This window comes from Mus musculus, chromosome 3 (assembly GCF_000001635.26).
Source record: "Mus musculus strain C57BL/6J chromosome 3, GRCm38.p6 C57BL/6J".
Taxonomy (NCBI): Eukaryota; Metazoa; Chordata; class Mammalia; order Rodentia; family Muridae; genus Mus; species Mus musculus.
Window position 1 is genome coordinate 95,064,296 of NC_000069.6, and position 20,386 is coordinate 95,084,681.

Consider the following 20,386-nt stretch of genomic DNA (forward strand, 5'->3'; position numbering starts at 1 on the left):
GTGTCCAGTGTGAGGGGACCCAGCCCTGAGCTGACCTGGCTCCACTTCCGCCTTGGTGGTCACTTGTGCTCTGTGTTCCCCAGAGGCCATCAGCTGGGAGGTGCAGGAGTTGCCGCTGGGGCCTGATCGCCGAGAGAAAGACGGGCCAGACCGAAACTTTTTGGTAGGAGAAGGCTTCACTTCAAAAGGGAGAGAGAGAGCCTACTTAGCACCTGCCTCAGAAACCGTCACCAAGACAGACACCAACACGTACCCAAAGTTGTTCTGGAGCAAAGGTAGAAAAAGGGTTAGTGTAGAAAGAAGGCTTACAAAGTACTACCCAGAGAAGAGGGTCGAGTCACCTCACTTTGCAAAGATGAAAGTGACACACACACAGTGCTCTCTGCTCGGCTCTCACTGATGGAATGCTCTTGTTCTTCATCAGCATCACCCAGTCAACCCTATGGCGACCATGTCTACCCCTTCCTAGCATGCAGCACTGAAATGTCCACTGCTGCTTCACTTTGAAGACAGCTTTCTGCACCTTGTAGCCTGTCTGCAATGTCTAGGTCTTCTTCACATCACTACGGAACAACTCCTGCCTATGGTGAGAGCACAGGAGCAGCGCCTGGAATCTGCCAGTGTCACTAACAGGAAGTCTGAAAACGGAACACTGCGGCACTTCTGGATCGAGAAAGTTGCAGGAATGACTAAAAAACTCCTTCAACAGTCATCAGCGAGGCTTCAACCACTTGGACTAATCTGAAAACGCCTGACACCTGGACGTGGAAGAAAATTATGGCTAACATCCTTGCCAGTCCTTCCTACATAAAAGTCTACTTCTAGGCATCTGATCCTGCGTCACACATAGTCTACATCCACAACTACACCATTTTTTCCAGTCCCACCAATTTCCCAGAAATAGCCCTCACCTCGACGATACATGTAGGGAGAGCCAGGGGGGAGCAGCAACGCGGAAACACTGGGACAGACAGTGACTGACACAAGGACGAGAAGCAGCGCTCACAGGATGTAGGCAGAGCAGGAGAGGCCTCTGGCCTTGGCAGCTCCCTGACAGAGGTGTCTTGCCCCCCATGTCTTGGGGGAAGGGAGCCACTGGGGGATCATCTGGTAGAAGCCACTTACAGGGAATCTTCTTGAACACTGTGTTGCACATGAAACGCTGGAACCGCTCAGCATAGAAGCCTGGACGATGCACTGACACCGTATCCTGTTGAAGAGGAGACATAGCTACAGGCTTAACAGAGGCCCAGCAAAGATACGGCTACAGGGTTAAATAGAGGCCCAGCAGGAAAGAGGCCATGTCTTTTGAATAGGAGACACAACTACAGAGAAAAAGAGGCCCAGCAGAAGGCTGTGTTGTTAAAAAGCTTGTTCTCTTAGATTGAAACCCTACCAGAGGGGTAAAACCCATAAATGAAAAAAAAAAAAAAAAAAAAAGGAAGAAACTGCTGAGGGGACAAATGGCAAAAAATGGAGAAGTGGGAAGAAGGCCTTCAGCTGACATTACACTCACCCCATCATGGACCAGTGCTTTCCAAGAGTGCTCCAACTTCTTAACAAACCTGCCAAGAAAAATGTGTATCACACACTGGTTTTTTATGTGAAAGACTATAATAATTATTTATTTTAGAGACCTTAAAAAGACCATGATAACAGAAAACCTTCAACAGATAAACACATCCACTGTATATATAGGCTTTCAAGAGAACTGGCAAGGTAGTACTTAGTCCACAGAGACCAATGCTGCTTCTAGCTAAGTCAATGATTCTGCCAGGGGGAAGGGCAGCTTCTAATTCCCTGACGAGTCAGGGAAAACTAGCAAATGTCTGAGGCCCTGGGTTCAACTGCTAGAGAAGGCTGAGTAAGCACAGGGACACACGCCTGTCACCAAGCACACCATGAGCTCCAGCTCTGCCAGAGCTACAATGGGAGACCTTGTCTAAAAAACAAAAACAAAACCAGGACAAACCACAAACCAAGAGAGAAAAGGCAGCTGGAGGAACAGGCGGAAAAAGCTGGGAAAGTATAGCCACACTTGCGTAAGAGGTCTGGTGAGATGGCTCAGTGGGTAAAGGCGCTTGCCACCAAGTCTGATGACCTGAACCAATCCCCACAGCTGTCCTCTGACCTCCACGTGCTGGCTATAGTATAAATGTTCACAAACATATACAATAAGCAAATAAATGTAAAAAAAAGTTTTAGTTAGATAATAATCAGTAAATTAAATATTAAAGATTCGGTCTGCGTCAGTACTGAAAATGTGTTCGGAATAGAACAGAGCCTAGCATTTCCAGCTCCTCCTCCCAGCACGTCACAGCCGCTATCTTCCACAGGCGGTTTTCACATAACACAGATCTCATTTTCCTGTGGAAACGAGAATGTGCCTCTAGCTATCTCCTTATGTGGAGCATGACTCAGCCCAAAGGTTTCTCCCGAAAGTCAAGGCAGAGGGAGTGCTCCACCCTGTGCTCCTGAGGACAGACCAAGCATTCCACAGAGGACACGTCATGCCGAAGAGGAATAAACCCACCTAAAATCCATGGGTCACCAGACCGTGACTCAGGGTTCTTGCATCATGAGGAACTTTATAAAGAAGTACGTGGGGAGCTGGGTGTGGTGGCGCATGCCTTTGATCCCAGCACTTGGGAGGCAGAGGCAGGCGATTTCTGAGTTCAAGGCCAGCCTGGTCTACAGAGTGAGTACCAGGACTGGAGAGGTGGCTCAGCAGTTAAGAGCACTTGCTGCTCTTGAAGAGAGAGGATCTAGGTCAGTTCCCAGCACCCACAGGTAGCTCACAGCCACCTTTACTCCAGTCCTAGGGGATTCAACACCTTTCTCTACACGCCACAAGCACCAGACATTAGAGTGGTACATATATATATATATATACATACATACATACACACACACACACATATATATATATATATATATATATATATATATATATATATATATATATATATAGGCAAAATGCAAAACATATTCCCAAAATGAAAAAAATAAATAAATCAATAAAAGGAAAAGCCGTGAGTGGCTAGCCATGTCCTCTCTGTCCTAATCTGTGACCCACATGCCCTCACCTGTAGGACTGAAGAATATCAATGATGCCAATATAAAGCAGGAGCCTTTCTCCTTTGTTATTCCGGGCAGGGATGCCACCCATGCTGGAGAAGCAAAGGAAAAGAGTTAGAAAAATGTGTTTACTACAGGGAGAGACTTCTAACGTCAGCCGAATCTGGACATGGAGCTAAGAACTAAACAGCTGCCTCATCCCCCAGACTATGCCCCTCTGAGCATGCATAGAACCTCCTGTACTTCTCCCACAGAGCTCCATCAAGACTAAAATCACCACTACACAGCAATTTTGGAGCAGTCCCCCTATAAAAGCAAACATGCTGTTACTTGGGTATCTTAATTTGTCCCCATTAAGACACTTTCCTTGGCAGTCATGTTGTAAGACATCTAAAACATGAAACCATCTGAAACTTTTAGTAACTGTAACCACTGGACAAACCCAAGACAGTGAGAGAGAGGCCTTTGGCAGGAAAGCCTGTGATATGCCGTAATACAACTGAATGAGATGTATAGTGCGCACCTAAGCTTCTAGATCTAAACAACACTCTCAATCTTTTCATCCTAGAGAGCTCTCCCCAGTGCACTACAAACTTGGACACTTTTTTTCCCTCTTCTATTCTTTTAAAGTCAATGGCTCCATGAGCATCAGTGCTGTGAGCAGCTGCTGCTTCCAAGCCCACTCACTGGTCCTCAGTCTCCACAGTGCCGCCCCGTCGAGCCTCGCCCTGGATGGATTCCATAGCTGTGGAATAGAGCGCCTTCTGTGGGGCTGGTCTGCGCGTGTCAGCCGAGTACTGTGTGTCATTGCTCGTGGGCTCCCTCTGTGCATGGTCCATGTTGTGGATGGACATCAACAGGCTGTAGTCCATTATCTTGAAGCTCTGCAGCACCTAATGGGGAGAAAGGACACTGTCAACATTTGGGAGCTGTCAGACTTCTTCAGGTTTTCACTGACTTCATCTCTCTTTTTACTCTGGTAGGTCTTTATTTATAGTCCTTTCCTTACCTTTCTCCCATTTGAATAATAGATGATGATGATAATAATAATAATAATGTCTCACCAAGTTCCCCATGGTATCCTTAAACTTGTGGTTCTTTTGCCTAAGCCTCCAAGTAATTGGAATTATAGGCCCAAGCTACCAGAGTAGGTAATGCGACTTTTTTGTTTGTTTTTTGAGACAGGGTTTCTCTGTATAGCCCTGGCTGTCCTGGAACTCACTTTGTAGACCAGGCTGGCCTCGAACTCAGAAATCCGCCTGCCTCTGCCTCCCGAGTGCTGGGATTAAAGGCATGTGCCACCATGCTCAGTTGCAACTTATTTTTTAGAGTTCATTTTGTCACTTATGAAAAGAACACTAAGGGGCTGGAGCGATGGCTCGGTGGTTAGGAGTAGTGACTGCTATTCAAGAGATCCTGAGTTCAATTCCCAGCAACCATGTGGTGCTTCACAACCATCTGTAATGGGATCTGATGCCCTCTTCTGGTGTGTCTGAAGACAGCTATAGTGTGCTCATATATATTAAATAAATAAATAAATGTTAAAAAAAAAGATAAAAATGAACAGAACACTGTCTTTTTCAAGGTACACGGACTATATACCCAAACTGTGGCAAACATCTGTAACAACAGGTTGGAGATGTAACTCAGACAGTGGAGTGGTTGCCTGGATGGTTGGAAATCCAAGCTCCATTCCCAGCACTACATAAACTGAGCATGGTGACATAAGATGAAGGAAGGAGCAAGAATCAAGGTCATTCTTAGCTACATAGGGAGAAGAGGGATAGCTTCGGTTACCTGAGTCCCAATCTCAAAAGGGGGGGGAAGGGAGTAGACTGTGACAGATCTGGGTCAGAAAAGATGTGTGGTACGACTTTCTATAATCAGTTTCAATTTAGTTCAACACTTACTGAATACAAATGTAAAAATAACTGCAATACAGTACAGTAAAACAGAACAAATATTTATATAAAAGACCATAGAGAAGGCTAAAAAAGATCACTGAAATAGGCTCACAAACAACAAACTAGAAATAAAAAGTAAGACCAGGTAAATAAAGTGAGAAAGGACCATTGCAAAACGCTAGAGAAAGTAACACACATCAGGCTCCATAATGCTGATATGAAAGAAATGCACAGGGCAGATGCGGCCAATCAAAGAGGCTGGGAAGGGCAGGACAATGGTAATGGCAAGGTGTATCAACACCAAGGACATGAGAGCACCTGACACCCAGCCTGTTTTGCTCCCTAGCACAGGGTGAAGAGGGGTCCACTCACTTCAGCTCCCATGGCGCACAGGACAGTGCAGTTTAGCCAAGGGTGTCATTACAGGCATGCAGAAGAAAGGCCGAGGAACAGCTGGCCACAACTGACTGAGTGTAACTTAAAACAACCCTTGGCTCATTTAGTTAAGTGGTTGTCTAGCCTTTTAAACACAGACAGAGAGACAAACAGGAGACTGACAGAGGGCATCATTGAGGAAGCAGCACAGAGTGAACAAATAAGGGTAACATGGGGCAACACAGAGAGGCGGACAGGATGGAGGGTCCAGGTATTTCCCGAGAAACGGGGTGGGGGTGGCACAACTTGGTGTTTAAGAGTGGTGTGTATACTTTTAATCCCAGCACGGGAAAGCAGAAGTCAGCAGATCTCTGAATCTCTGAGTTTGAGGCTACTCTGGTCTACAGTCTGTTTGACTGGTTTAGAAAGCTGGGCACAATGGCTTTTACTTGTAATCTCTAAATAGAGGACCTTCTGCAGGTCAGAGGCACTGAAATGCCTGCTGGAAGAACAGGAAATGGAACTGGTAATGCTGATGGTCTAGACCAGCAATTCTCAACTTCAGTCTTGACCCTTTTAGGGAGTCAAACAATCCTTTCGCAGGGGTAACAGCTGAACAACACAGATATTTACATTATGATTCGTAACAGTAGCAAATTTAACAGTTACGAAGTAGCAACAAAAATTTTATGGTTGAGGGTCACCAAAGAATGAGAATGTGAGGTTTAGTGAGACACTGTCTCAGAAAGTAAAATGGAGTGCCATCAAGGAAGACACCTAATACTGATCTGGCCTCTACACGTCCACACACAGGCAAGCATACACTTGTACACAGGTGATAGCACCTGTGCTCAGCTGTGCTATACACAGCAAAGTGCAATTGTGTCGTCCCCCCCATACACACAATCCCACAAACAAACAAACAAACAATTTCAGCCCAGGACACAGGGAGCTAAAGGTCTGAGTTCCAGCTCCCATAGACACAATGCCAGAGAATTATAAGGCTTTCTGATGAAAGTGATTTCTGTGTCTGAAATAGAGGAAAATATAGCAACTCACCAAACAGTCACGCTGTAGAGTCTTACACAGAGCACTGTACATGTCAGCATCCAAAAATAGGCCGTCAGGGATATCTTGTAGGAAGTCCAGGTCTTTAAAGGTGGGGAGAGTTTTCTCTCGTTCTTTCTGAGAAGCCCGCCGCTTGTAAGTTGAACCCTTCAGGTCATATTTCATATGCATTTTGACTGACCGAGGCAAGAGATTGTTCATCACCACAATTCGTATGTTCTTGCCGCCTGCTTGCACACAGTACAATCCATAAAATTTGGGCAGCAAAGTACGAGGGTTTTGGTTAAGATTCTAAAGCATAAAAGGAAAAAGTAGTAGGCAGGTTAACTGATTTTCAGTGAAACTCAAGGCAAAAGTTGCTACCCACTGTTCCCATGGGGTTGGGTAAAATGTGTTGACCTATATATTTGTTCAAAATCTTTCAAGGTGTCTAAGGGAATTTACAAAGAAAACAGCATTAAGCCAGATAAAATCTTGATACCATAGAGGCAAAGGCAAGAGAGCCAGGAATTAAAAAATGGCATTGAGGGCTGGAGAGATTATAGCTCAGAGGTTAAAAGAACATGCTGGTCTTCCAGAGGTCCTGAGTTCAATTCCCACCAACCACATGGCAGTTCACAACCTTTCTTTAAGAAATGGCTTTGAGCCGGGCGGTGGTGGCACACGCCTTTAATCCCCACACTTGGGAGGCAGAGGCAGGCATATTTCTGAGTTTGAGGCCAGCCTCGTCTACAAAGTGAGTTCCAGGACAGCCAGGGCTATACAGAGAAACCCTGTCTCGGGAAAAAAAAAAGGAAAAGGCTTTGAGCTATGCAGGAAGACCCAGTCTCAAAACATAGAGTGCCAACTTAGCCTTCACAAAGCTTAGGGTTCAATGCCATCAGCACTTAAATCCAGTGTGCTGGCACACAATTGTAAACCCAGCACTTGGGAGGCAGAAACTCAATGATCAGTAGTCCAAGGCCAGCACTGCAGACACTGTGTCAAAATCCAAAACCAGCAACAAAAATCCTGTCTTGACTTTAACCTCTAAGTAAGAGCAAACTCCCAATCACTGGAGCCAGGTGGCAGCACAGGGCTACAGAGAGAGACCTGTCTTGGGGGGAGGGGGGACGCACTATCACTGGCTCTGCTGAGGACTGCTCCCTCTGCCAGTATTCTTCACTCACCATGTAGTATCCTGGAAGCAACTTCTGCAGAAATTCTGCTTCTTTATGCTGGACGGTCTTAATGATGAATTCATCATCACTGGACACATAGAAGAGGGAACCACTAGCTCCAGAATTGGAGAGTTCAATCAATGGCTCACTGCAAAGGGAGTACTGAAAATGAGAGAAGACATTAAGAGTCAAACAGAGTCAAACATGCCAGGGCCTGCATCACTTGCAAAATGTAGGGAGAAGCCGGGCGTGGTGGCGCACGCCTTTAATCCCAGCACTCGGGAGGCAGAGGCAGGCGGATTTCTGAGTTCGAGGCCAGCCTGGTCTACAGAGTGAGTTTCAGGACAGCCAGGGCTACACAGAGAAACCCTGTCTCAAAAAACCAAAAAAAAAAAAAAAAAAAAAAAAAATGTAGGGAGAATCACATCCATTTTACAGACTAAAGCAAGATGGTGGAAGAAGGAAATTCCTTTTGGAATACTCCTCTGATCTTAGAATCAGGCTCTGCAATTAGAAACTTACCAAGTAATCATCAGGCCGGATGCCAAAGAGCTCTCTGAAGTAACGGAAGGCAACAGGCGCATAGGTCTTGAATCGAAAGTCATTGTAATGGTGAGCCGGTGTCAGGTTGCTGCCTTCACTAAGTGGTTAAACATAAAGAAACCTTAATGTACCAGTCCCCATGAAATCCACCCTGGACAGATGACAAAAGGGTGGCCTACCACACCTGAGTGATGTGTGGGGATCAAAGAGCCAATGTGTGGGTTGAAGGCACAACATAAGCAAGTAAGACACAAGACTCATACTACCTCCTAGCCAATGCAGTAAGTCAATCAAAAGTTGATTTTTGTATGAGATAAGGTCTTACTATGTACCCCTGGCTGGCCTTAAATTCCCAGAAATTAGCCTGCTTCTGCCTCACAAATGCTGGGATTAAAGGTATCACCAAACTCACCTAATTTTTATTCTGTGTGTGAGTGTTTTGCATGCTTATCTATGCACCATATACATAACTGGTACTACTTTTTTTTGTCTATCTCTCTCCTCTCTTCTTCTCTTCTCTCTCTCTCTCTCTCTCTCGACAGGTTTTCTGTTTAACACCTCTGGCTGTCCTAGGTATGCACCTGGGATGCCTGGTGCTTTTGGAAGCCAGAAGAAAGTGTTCAATCCTTTGAACTGGACTTACAAGTGGTTGTGAGCTGTGTGGGTGCCAGGAAATGAACTCAGGTCTTTTGAAAGAGCCATAAGTGCTCTAAACCACTGAGCTATCCATCCAGCACTGAAAACATTCTTCATTTTTAAAAAAGATACATTTATTTATCTATATGAGTACACCATTGTTCTCTTTAGACACACCAGAAGAGGGCATCAGATCGCATTACAGGTGGTTGTGAGCCACCGTGTGGTTACTGGGAATTGAACTCAGGACCTCTAGAAGAGCAGTCAGTGCTCTTAACCACTGAGCCATCTCTCCAGCCCATTTTTTTCTTTTCTTTTTGAAAATATTCTTATTCTTGAAAAATTACATTTTTTCTTTTTTAAAAAAGATTTATTTATTTATTATATGTAAGTACACTGTAGCTGTCTCCAGACACACCACAAGAGAGCATCAGAAGATCTCATTATGGATGGTTGTGAACCATCATGTGGTTGCTGGGTTTTGAATTCATGACCTTCAGAAGAGCAGTCAGAGCTCTTAATCACTGAGCCATCTCTCCAGCCCTAATTACATTTTTTCAATGCGTACACAAACTCACGAGTGTGTGTATGTGTAAGCCCAGGCATAGAAGCCTTGGTACATGTGCTGAAGTCAGAAGAAAACTTGCAGGCCTCAACCATCCACCATGTGGGTGCTGGGGCTCAAACGCAGGTTGCTAGGCTCTATCTTAGCTGCTGGAGCCAGCTCACTAGCCTTAATGAGCTGTTTGTTTGTTTGTACTGTAAGATACTCCACTGTCCAGAAGCATTCGGCAAAGCCTGCTGTAGAAATTCTCTAATCCCATTATCTAAATATACAACAAGGTTAAGGGATGATGAGAACCCTTGAAAGTGTCCTGAGGCTGAGCAAAGTCAAGTTGTCTAGGACATTCTCAGAGACATTGATCTCTGTACCTGGGGAAAAAGATGCTCTCCACCACGTAGAAGTCTTGCATGAGGACATCACGCTCTGGTTTGGTGCTCAGGCTGCCCACAGTGTGAGTGATGCCTAACTGGATGGCACCTTTCAAGGCTGATGAAGTTGTCTAAGAAACAGGAAAGAAATTACAAAAATGTTCTGGTATCAAGTCTAACCAAAGTCTGGGCACAGCAGCACATGCCTATAATTCCAGAGTGCAGAAGCAGGAAGACTGCCTTACACTGAAGGCCAGACAGAGACCCTGTCTCTATTTCAACTTCCCAACCCTTAACCCAAACAAACAAAATGTGGCACACACTTGGAATCTCACCAAGTAAGTGGTTAAACAAGAAGTTTACAAATTTAGGTCATCTTGGGCTACACCTGATCTTAGAAAACTAAACCAAGTCACCCAAGGCACACAATTGACGAGGAAAACTGCAGAAGCAGCACTAGAACCAAATGCCCTTCTAATAGGTTGGATAGAATGGAGACTACACACTGCAATTAAACCTAGGAACAATGTAGAAAACAGGGACAATTGAGAGCAGCACAGAGGACCGTATGTGGACTCCTGTTAGGGAAGAGCTTTGTATTACTACGTGCTGTGGGGAGCTGGGCCCCTTCAAACGTTTAATCATCTGATAAAGAATATAACTACCTGGGCAGTGGTGGTGCACGCCTTTAATCCCAGCACTTGGGAGGCAGAGGCAGGCGGATTTCTGAGTTCGAGGCCAGCCTGGTCTACAGAGTGAGTTCCAGGACAGCCAGGACTACACAGAGAAACCCTGTTTTGAAAAACAAACAACAACAACAAATATATATATATAAAACAAAAATTCAGAGTCTGATTTGACTGTATAGTTATAGAAGCTTTGGTCCTTTAAAAGAAGGGCAACTGTTTCTTCTAAGAACATGAAAGTAGTTAAAAAAAACAAAAAACCCAACAACCTCTTTATTGAAAAACAAAACATGGTCAGAAATGGTGCTGAATACACAGACACACACACACACACACACACACACACACACACAGAGCAACTCTGTACCACATAGAGATGCATTCCAGTTTGGTCCTTTGCAACACCCTATCTTGTGTTGGTAGAGGAAAAAATACTGGAAGGACTGGTTTCAAGTCACTCCACAAAACACCACTGTTAATATCTAAAAATTTGTTTGGCAATACCAGGCAACTTGAAACTAAAATTTTAAATTAAGAAGAACCAAAAAACTTAAAAAAAAAAAAAAAAAGAAAGAAAGAAAGAAAGAGGGGGCAATAGAGGGATAAGGACAGCTCAGCTGTTCAAAGAAATGGCTGCTCTTTCAGAGGGCTTAGCCACCATACAGTGGACTCACAAGTGTCTGCAACTCCAGTTTGAGGGAGTGTAACACCCTCTCTGGACTCTTCGAGCACTAGGCTCATATGTGGTGCAGAGACACTGACGAGACAAAACACCTATAATAATAAATACTAGATTGCAAAAACAAACAACAACCAACCAAACAAAAAAACCTGTCAGTGGGCAGTGGTGGCACACACCTTTAGTCCAGCAGTCAGGAGGCAGATGCAGGCAAATCTTTGAGTTAGAGGCCAGCCTCTAACAGCTCTGGTCTACAGACCAAGTTCTAGGACAGCCAGGGCTATACAAAGAAACCCTGTCTTATAAAACCAAAATACAAAAAAAAAAAAAAAATCAAAAAGAAGGAGTGGTGGTGCACACCTTTAATTCCAGCACTCAGGAGGCAGACGGACTTTTGAGTTTGAGGCCAGCCTGGTCTACAGAGTGAGTTCCAGAACAGCCAGGGCTACACAGAGAAACCCTGTCTCGAAAAACCAAAAAAAAAAAAAAAAAGAAGAAGAAGAAGAAGGAGGAGAAGGAAGAATGGAGGAGGGGGGAGGGGGGAAGGGAGGAGGAGGAAGAAGGGGAAAAAGGGGGGAGGAGGAGGAAGGAAGAAAGAAAGAAAAGAAAAAGAGGAAAAGCAAGAGCAACAGGAAGAGGAAGAAGAGGAAGGAAAGAAGGAAAGAGGAAGAAGAAGAGGAAGAGGAGGAGGAAGAGAAGGAAAAGGAGAGAAAAATTACCCTAATTCTGAGAGGGAAACTGTAGTAGAGGTAATGACTGGGTCCCAAGGGATGACTCAAGAATTAAGAGCACTGGCTCTTCCTTCCAGAGGCCCTTAGTTCAGTTCCTAGCAGCTACAACATGCTCACTCACAGCAGACAGTGTAACTCAAGCTCAGAGGGATCTAATGTTACATAGCAAGTTCAAGGCTAGCCTGGACTACCTTATGAGACCCTGTCTTTCAAAATAAATAAGGAGCAACAACAGCAGCAGCAGCAGCAATAGAGAAACAGGGTTCCAAGATGGTCCATGCTGTTAATCTTAGAAAACTCAGGATATGGAGGCAAGGGGAACAGGAAGTCAAAGCCAAATTCTACAACACAGTGAGTCTGAGATCAATCTGAGGCATTTTTTTTTCTTCCTCTCAAAAGAAAAGAAAAAAGGGGAGAGAGAGAAAACTTTGCCTACACGTATGCCTACATGCCAGAGAGGGTATCAGATCACCGTATAGATGGTAGCACCATGTGGCTGCTAGGAATTAAACTTGGGCTCTCTGGAAAAATAGCCAGTGCTCTTTTTTTTTTTTTTTTTTTGGTTTTCCTGAGACAGGGTTTGTGGCTGTCCTGGAACTTACTTTGTAGACCAGGCTGACCTCGAGCTCAGAAATCCGCCTGCCTCTGCCTCCCGAGTGCTGGGATTAAAGGAGTGCGCTACCACACCCAGCACTAGCCAGTGCTCTTAACCTCTGAGCCATCTCTCCAGTCCCCAGTAGTGCATACCTTTAAGCCCAGTATTTGGGATGCAAACACAGGTGGATCTCTGTTAGAGCTGGCCTGGTCTACATAGTAAGTTTGAGGACAATGAGGGCTATGGAGAGTGACCCTGTCTTTAAAAAAAAAAGTATCATGACTGGAGAGATGGCTCAGTGGTTAAGAGCACCGACTGTTCTTCCCAAGGTCCTGAGTTCAAATCCCAGCAACCACATGGTGGCTCACAACCATCTGTAATGAGATCTAATGCCCTCATCTGGTGCTACAGTATACTTACATATAATAAATGAATAAATAAATGTTTAAAAAAAAAGTATCAACCAATACTAGATTTTCCATTATAAGTCTCCTTTAAATGCACATATAAAAAGAAAATAATTCATTCCTTGTAAATTAAATTTTAAAACACAAGTTACATTATGTTTATTGCCTATTATCAACAAAAGGGTGGGTGTGGTGGTGTAGCTTTTAATTCTAGTACTCGGGAGGCAGAGACAGGCAGATCTCTGGAGTGAAAATTTTGTAATTTTGGTCTCTTTAAAAACACAGAACTATTCTAAGTATGTACTTTCATTTTACTCCCAGGTGTGGAGGCGTGGAGCTGCTTTGGACTCTGTAGCAACTGAACATGATTTGCCTTGTGCTCTAGCAGAGGCACAGTTTTGCCAGCTGTAGATCGTTTTTGCAACTGTCTGACACTCGGAATTCTGGGAACTTTTCAGAGAGTATATAAATGCTAGGGCTCCAAGAGGTGGGGCTGGTGGCTGGTTTACAGTTTACTAGTAGTCAGAGTCAAAGACGGAACAAAAGGAAAAAACTCAAACAGGGATCTCTTTCTCTTCCTTCTACCCTTCTTTCTCTGTCTAGTGATAGGGGATGAAATGGGGGTGGGGTGGGGGGAATAAAGGGTGAAAAAAGAAGAACCCACAAAGTAATAAGACCCATTACAGATCTGTGGGTCTGAGACAGCATGGACTACATTGTGAGTTCCAGGACTGCCAAGGCATAGAGAGACCATGGCTCAAAGAAACAAAACAAGAAAAAACACTATTTATGGAGAACAGTATCAAAAAGATTTGCCAGGCATGGTGATTCATCCATATAATCTCAGCACTTGGAAGGCTGAGGAAGAAAGACTACAAAGAGTTCTAGGCCAGCCTGTGATAAAATGAGAAACTATCTCAAAATAAGCAAACAAAAAACCCAATATAGTAACAGTGATGCCCGTCACATGTTCCCTAAGTAAGGTGATCCACACAGGCCGTCCAGACTCACCTTCTTGTATGTAGTCTCTCCAGAGGAATCAACACTTCGATGGCCTATTTTTTTAACAGGCATGACAGAGGCGGAAGGTCCCTAAAAGAAAAAAATTAAGATTAATATATGGCCAGGTAGTGGTACACATCTATAACCCCAGCATTTGAGAGGATGAGTTAAAAGGATTGTTGATACAAGGCTAACTAACTTAGGCGGCAAAGGAAGCCAGATGTTACTCCGTGGTACATACTTGAGACAGTCTCAAAAGCTCAAAAAGATAGTATTCTTATTCCCACATTATATGATAAATTGCTATAGTGATAGTACATAAAAATAACTGAGAAGGCTAGAAAGATGGCTCAGTAGTTAAGAACACTTGTTGCTCTTGCAAAGAAACCAAGCTTACAAGCAGCATCCATAACTCCTATCCCCGGGCATCTGAAGTCCTCTTTGGGCACCAGGCACGCATGCACACAGTACATGCAGGCCAAACATTTATACAAGTAAAATAAACAACCCCCACCACCCAAAAACAAACCAGGCAGTGGGGAGATGGCTCAATGATTAAGAATATTAGCTGCTCTTTTTTTTTTTGGGCGGGGGGGAGTTTAAGTCCCAGCACCAACTGAGCAGTTCATAAGCATCTGTAACTCCAGTCCCAGGGAACTCCATGGGAACCAAGCACACATGTGGTGCACATGCATGCAGTACAGGCAAAACATCCATACACATGAAATAAAATCTGTAAGTCTAAAAAAATTTAAAAAGTAGAACTAAGTCAAGTTTTAAGACAGCTGGACTACAAAGAGAAACCCTGCCTTAAAATCAAAAAAGAAAAGAAAAGCCGGGTGTGGTGGCGCACGCCTTTAATCCCAGCACCCGGGAGGCAGAGGCAAACGGATTTCTGAGTTCGAGGCCAGCCTGGTCTACAGACTGAGTTCCAGGACAGCCAGAGCTATACAGAGAAACCCTGTCTCGAAAAAACAAAAACAAAAAACCAAACAAACAAACAAAAACAAAAAAAGAAAGAAAAAAAGAAAAAGCAGAAATAGACATTCAGAGAAAAAAGGTTAAACATCATCTATAAAAGAAAAAAAAAAGTATCAAGAATCTACAATCCCAGCACTTGGGAATCTAACATGATGATTATTCTTAGGTATTTGACATATATATCTTTTATGGTTTTTTGTTTTGTTTTGTTTTGTTTTGTTTTTAAAGACAAAATCTCATTAGGTATCCTTGAAGTAGAATTCAGGAGATTCCTCTGCCTGTCTCCTGTAGAACATGTGCAGCAGCACACCTTTAAACCCAGCACTCAGGAGACAGAAGCTGGGGAAGAAGCAGTGTGAGTTCTAGGCCAGTCTGAGCTACATAGTGAGACCCTGTCTCTAATAACAGTAATAATAGCAATAATAGTAACAGTAGTAACAACTTTTAAAGGCTTATCCTTATTTTCTATTAAGTTCCACTGAGAAATCTAACCCTCAACTCAAGCAAAATTCTATTCAAAATGAATTTACCCCTGATAAATTGATCTACAACTGATCTAGCCATCAGCAATATGAGGAATTCTATAAATGAAGCATAGGCAATGGGCTGGAGAGATGGCTCAATTGTTAAGAGCACCGACTGCTCTTCCAGAGGTCCTGAGTTCAATTCCCAGCACACACACACATGGTGGCTCACAATCATCAGTAAAGGGATCCAATGCCCTCTTCTGGTGTGTCTGAAGACAGCTACAGTGTACTCATATGCATAAAATAAGTAAATCTTAAAAAAAACAAAAACAAAAGGCTAAGACAATAAAATGGCTTCTCTGAGTCAGAAACTTGAGTACTTTAAAGAGACTTTTTTATTTTTATTTTACGTGCACTGGTATTTTGCCTGCGAGAGTGCTGCGGGCCCTGGAACTGGATGGACAGCTAGAGCTGACATGTGGGTGCTGAGCCCCCAAAAAGGCTTTAAAAACCATGTCTCATTACATTATTTGTTGGAGTGAAGGGTCAGAGGAAATTTTTCAGGAGTTGCTCTCTTCTTCCATGATGTGGATTCCAGGGATTGAACTCAGGACTTCAGGCTTGGCAGAAACCTCCTCTACTCTCTTGCCAGGTGTAGACCACACACCTTACTCCCAGCATATGGGAAAAAAAGGCAACCAAATCTAAGCATTACAGGTCATTCAGAGACACAAGAGAGTCCATGTCTCAAAAAAACCAAAACTGGCCAAGTGGTGATGGCCCAAGCCTTTCTTTAATCCAGCACTCAGGAGGCAGAGGTAAGTATATCTCCATGAGTTCGAGGCCAGCCTGGTCAGCAGAGCAAGTTTTAGGACAGCCAGGACTACACAGAGAAATCATATCTTGAAAAAACAAAAACAAAGAAACAAAAAACCCAAACTGTCTTTACAGGAGGAGTCATCTCACCAGGCTTGAAGAGATTCCCAGGTACATGATATGACTTTGTATTCCACCCACATAACAGCACCAGAAATATGAGAGGAATAAAATCATCAGAGCAAAATCTAATTAGATAGTGCCAGGAGTCAATGTTGCTGTGTAACAAACACGACACCACTCTTCATGTCATTATCCATCAGGTTAGAAGGCAGAGGACAGGACTAACAAGTGAAAGTGGTTGTCACAATTATACACCCGGTCATTACTTGGGAGGCTGGAGGTAGCATGACCAGCAGTTCAAGTCCAATCTTGGTTATATACTAAGTTTGAGCTACATGAGGTTTAACATAATAACAAAACAACAAATATCTTGAAAGATATTCTAAAAGACTGACATCTCAGAAGAAAGCGGTATGTCAACTTCCTGAGCACCCCAAAACACCTACAGGAGTGAAGCAGAACCATGAGCAGGGCCAGGAAAACCTGATGTGGGAAAGGCATAGCAAACTGAAGATAATCTTCAGAGGAAAGAGGTGCACACACCTGCTAGCCCACTATCTGGGAGGCCAAGGCAAGAAGACTGCCCAAAGTTCCAAGTTACCTTATGCTATACAGTAAATACCAGGCTAACCTGAGTACAGAGTGAGATTCTGTCTCCAAAACCAAACAAGGATCAGGCAAATAGCTCAGGTGGGAGAGTGTCTGCTCAGCCTGCGAGAGATCTGACTCCCATCTGAACCTTGGAATAAGCCTGGCGTGGTGGTGATTGCCTGGAATACTGACCTTTAAGAGGGGGGAGCAGAGGACCTGGAGTTTAAGGCCAACCTCAGAGGCCTTAAACAAAGCACACTAGGAGGCCAGCCTTGGTTAAATGAGACCCTGCCTCAAAAGTAAATAGATAAAACTCAAAACACAAAAGAAATAATCATTATAAGATATTGCAGCCAGCTGTAATAGTACATCTTTAAGCCCAGAAATCTGGAGGCAGAGGTAGATATCTCTGTGAGTGAAGGCAGCCTAGTCTAAACTGACTTCCAAGACAGCCAGAGCTATGGAAACAAACAAACAAACCCTATCTCAAAAACCAAAAAGTGAATATATGATATTACTGTATCTCAGATAGCTCAGCATGAAGATCAGTGTTTGGATCCCATGTAAAAGTTTGGTAGATGTAGCATCAGTGTAGTTCCAGCACTTAGGAGGCTGGCGGGATGGCTCAGAGGGTAAGAGCACTGACTGTCCTGAGTTCAAATCCCAGCAACCATATGGTGTCCCACAACCATCCATAATGAGATCTGACACCCTCTTCTGGTGTGTCTGAAGACACCCACAGTGTACTTATGTATAATAATAAATAAATTTTAAAAAGAAAAAGATCCCCAAATCAAGCTGGTTGGTTAGCTTGACTAGCCCAATTACTCAGTTTCAGTCTTAGCAACAGACTCTGCCTCAAGGTATTAGGCAGAGGATCATCTATACTGTGTGTGCATCACCTGACACCAACCTCCCATCTCTCTACACATGCAGAGCTCCCACACATGCACACACATCATATATACCATACACACTAAAAACAAAACAAAACAAAACAAAACAAAATAAAACAAAATAAAACAGGTGTGGCAGCACAGACCTTTAGTCCCAACACTCTAGAGGCAGAGGCAGGTGGATCACTAAGAGTTCCAGGCCAGCCTGGAATTCCAGGACAGCTAGATCTGTTGCACTGAAAAACCATGTGTCAAAACAACAACAAAACAAAAACCTCAGCTGGGAGGTGGTCTCGAGAAAGAAAAAAAAAAAAAAAAAAAAAGAGTATTATTCTAGCCAGGCATGGTGGCACACGCCTTTAATCCCAGCACTTGGAAGGCAGAGACATGCGGATTTCTGAGTTGCGATACAGAGAAACCCTGTCTCAAAAAACAAACAAACAAAAAAAGAGTATTGTTCTTTTGAAGCAGTTGTACATATTTTTCTTTGAAAATGTCAAATAAACCTCTCTCCCCCTCCTCCCTCCCTCCCCATCCCCTCTCTCTCACACACACACACTCTCTCTCTCTCTCTCTCTCTCTCTACTTTTTAAGACATAAAGAGATAGCCATGTCTAACCCCATAGCCTGAATATGGCCCAAGATAACTTTGAATATGGCCCAGTACAAAACCATTACGTTACTTAAAATACCATGAGATATTTTCTTTCTTTTGTAACCCAATTAATTGCATGGTTCTCAAGTATGATCTTTGTAGATGACAGCAATGGACTGTGATGTCAGAATTACACTTTTAGCAAGCAGTGAATCAATATGGAACTTACCTCAGATACTGTGGCTCTCTTGATTCCAGATGCTGCTGCTTAAAAAAAAAAAAAAAAGAAAAATCTTAGCCATATGTAAACACAATCACAAAATCTTTACTGAGTTCATACTGTAAGGACTAAAGCTTACATCAACTTAAACATGGTCATGAACTAATGGCACTAATACCAAATCCTTTTCTACAGCACTTGAACCCAGGGCCTTGCACTTGCTAGGCAAGCGCTCTACCACTGAGCTAAACCTCCAACAGCTCTTTTTAAATGTTCTTTCTTCCTGTTCTATACGTACAAGGGCCTTCTGCATATTCCATTCTTACTCTAATCACCTAACTCATTTGGTCATATTCTCTTTTTGTAATTTATTATTACGTTTGGTATGTCTGTCATGTGAATCGTAGCATACATGTGGTAGTCAGAGGGTAACTTTGTGGTGTGAATTCTCTTCTTCCACCTTATGTGGATTCTACAGATCAAGCTCAGGTTATTAAGCTTATGCAGTAAGTGCTTCATCCACTGAGCCATCTCACCAGACCAGTGTTAATATCTTTGTTGTTGTTTGTTTGTTTTCAAGGCAGGGTTTCTCTTGTGTAGCCCTGGCTATCCTGGACGTCACTCTGTAGACCAGACTGGCCAAGAACTCAGAGATCTACCTGCTTCTGCCTCCTGAGTGCTGGAATTAAAGTCATGTGCCACCATGACTGGCAACTGTTAATATATTTAACTATCACGAAAAATCTCAGTGACACCATGGCAGAAAGAGAAAGAGCCCAAGAGACAAACAGATATCCAAGGAGCTCAGTGTGGCAGCATACACCTACAGTTCTAGCACATCAGAGGCTGGGGTAGGAAGATTATCAAAGCGTTGCTAGTTCAAGGTCAGAGTATACTACACAGTAAATATAGGCTCAAACAAAACAATAATAAGATTTACCTCCACAAATAAAATTAGAGCATCGGCTGGGAGAGAATACTTGCTAGAATACATAAGATCTAGATTTGTTTCCCAGGACTTGGTGGGAGCAGACCTGGGGGACTGGCAGTACTCACTTGTAATCCCAGTGCTTGGAAAATGGAGTAAGGTCATGTTAAGTTACAGAGTGAATTCAAGGAGAGCCTGAGCCATATAACACTGTCTCATACAAATAAAAGACTACTGCTGCTCAGAAATCTTTCCTGGCATTTGTTGAAAATATCTTCAGTAGCTATGCAGTGGTGGCACACACCTTTAACCCCAGCAATTGGAAGGCAGGGGCAGGCAGAAGCAAAGGCAAGCAAGTTCCTGTTCAAGCCCAGCCTTGTCTACAAAGTAAGTTCCGTAATAGCCAGGAACTACACAGAGAAACCATTCCTTGAAAAATAAACAAAACAAACATCTTTAACGTATATTATCTTATAATTCATGTTCATAATCCATACATTTCTTAATGGGTGGAGAAGTTAAATACAAGTCAGATGAGTTCTGACACTAGAATTAACTCTCCTACTTATAGAGAAATGTTTTTTTCTCAGGATTTCGGAACCTTACCTCCCCATCTAAGATAAACTCTGAAGCCTCTTTAATTAAATATTCACACTATCACGGCCCATACTTGGAAAAGTAGATGCTACCCCAGATGAGGATACATCATCACCTGATCGCATGTGTATGGTATATAGGCTGACAGCTTGCCTATAAATGCTATAAAGTAAGTCTTCACTGACTTAAAAAAACAAACTAAGCACTGGACAGTAAAGCCAGGCCTTGTGCATATTAACCAGATATTCTGACAGAGCTACAATTCGCAAGCCCAGATAAATGCTGAATTACTTCCACTTTCTTCTCCTTCACTCAGGCATCAACCACTACCTCTTTAGCATTAACTCTAACAATTTTAGAAAAACTATTTATCCC

The 20,386-nt window shown here is 43.3% G+C and overlaps 1 protein-coding gene across 7 annotated transcripts in view; it reads right to left on the reverse strand.

The window, feature by feature from the left end:
- Positions 1-20,386, reverse strand: part of Pip5k1a (phosphatidylinositol-4-phosphate 5-kinase, type 1 alpha) — a 48,401-nt gene that overhangs the window by 5,766 nt on the left and 22,249 nt on the right. For 2 of the 7 annotated variants that reach the window (XR_375499.2, XR_003954295.1), the window contains exons 2-12: positions 18,496-18,530; positions 13,807-13,887; positions 9,698-9,828; positions 8,108-8,225; positions 7,595-7,747; positions 6,417-6,716; positions 3,766-3,971; positions 3,087-3,170; positions 1,517-1,565; positions 912-1,210; positions 36-179 (exon numbers count right to left, since the gene is read on the reverse strand). Coding sequence is in view for 3 of the 7 variants with exons in the window: in NM_001293707.1 (NP_001280636.1) it covers positions 36-179; positions 1,126-1,210; positions 1,517-1,565; positions 3,087-3,170; positions 3,766-3,971; positions 6,417-6,716; positions 7,595-7,747; positions 8,108-8,225; positions 9,698-9,828; positions 13,807-13,887; positions 18,496-18,533 (1,389 nt within the window). In the remaining 4 variants the exon portion in view is untranslated. Of the gene's footprint in view, positions 1-35; positions 180-911; positions 1,211-1,516; positions 1,566-3,086; positions 3,171-3,765; positions 3,972-6,416; positions 6,717-7,594; positions 7,748-8,107; positions 8,226-9,697; positions 9,829-13,806; positions 13,888-18,495; positions 18,534-19,718; positions 19,741-20,386 lie in introns of those variants that run through there. The other 5 variants (XR_003954296.1, XR_375498.2, NM_008847.3 and 2 more) reach the window with 5 other exon arrangements.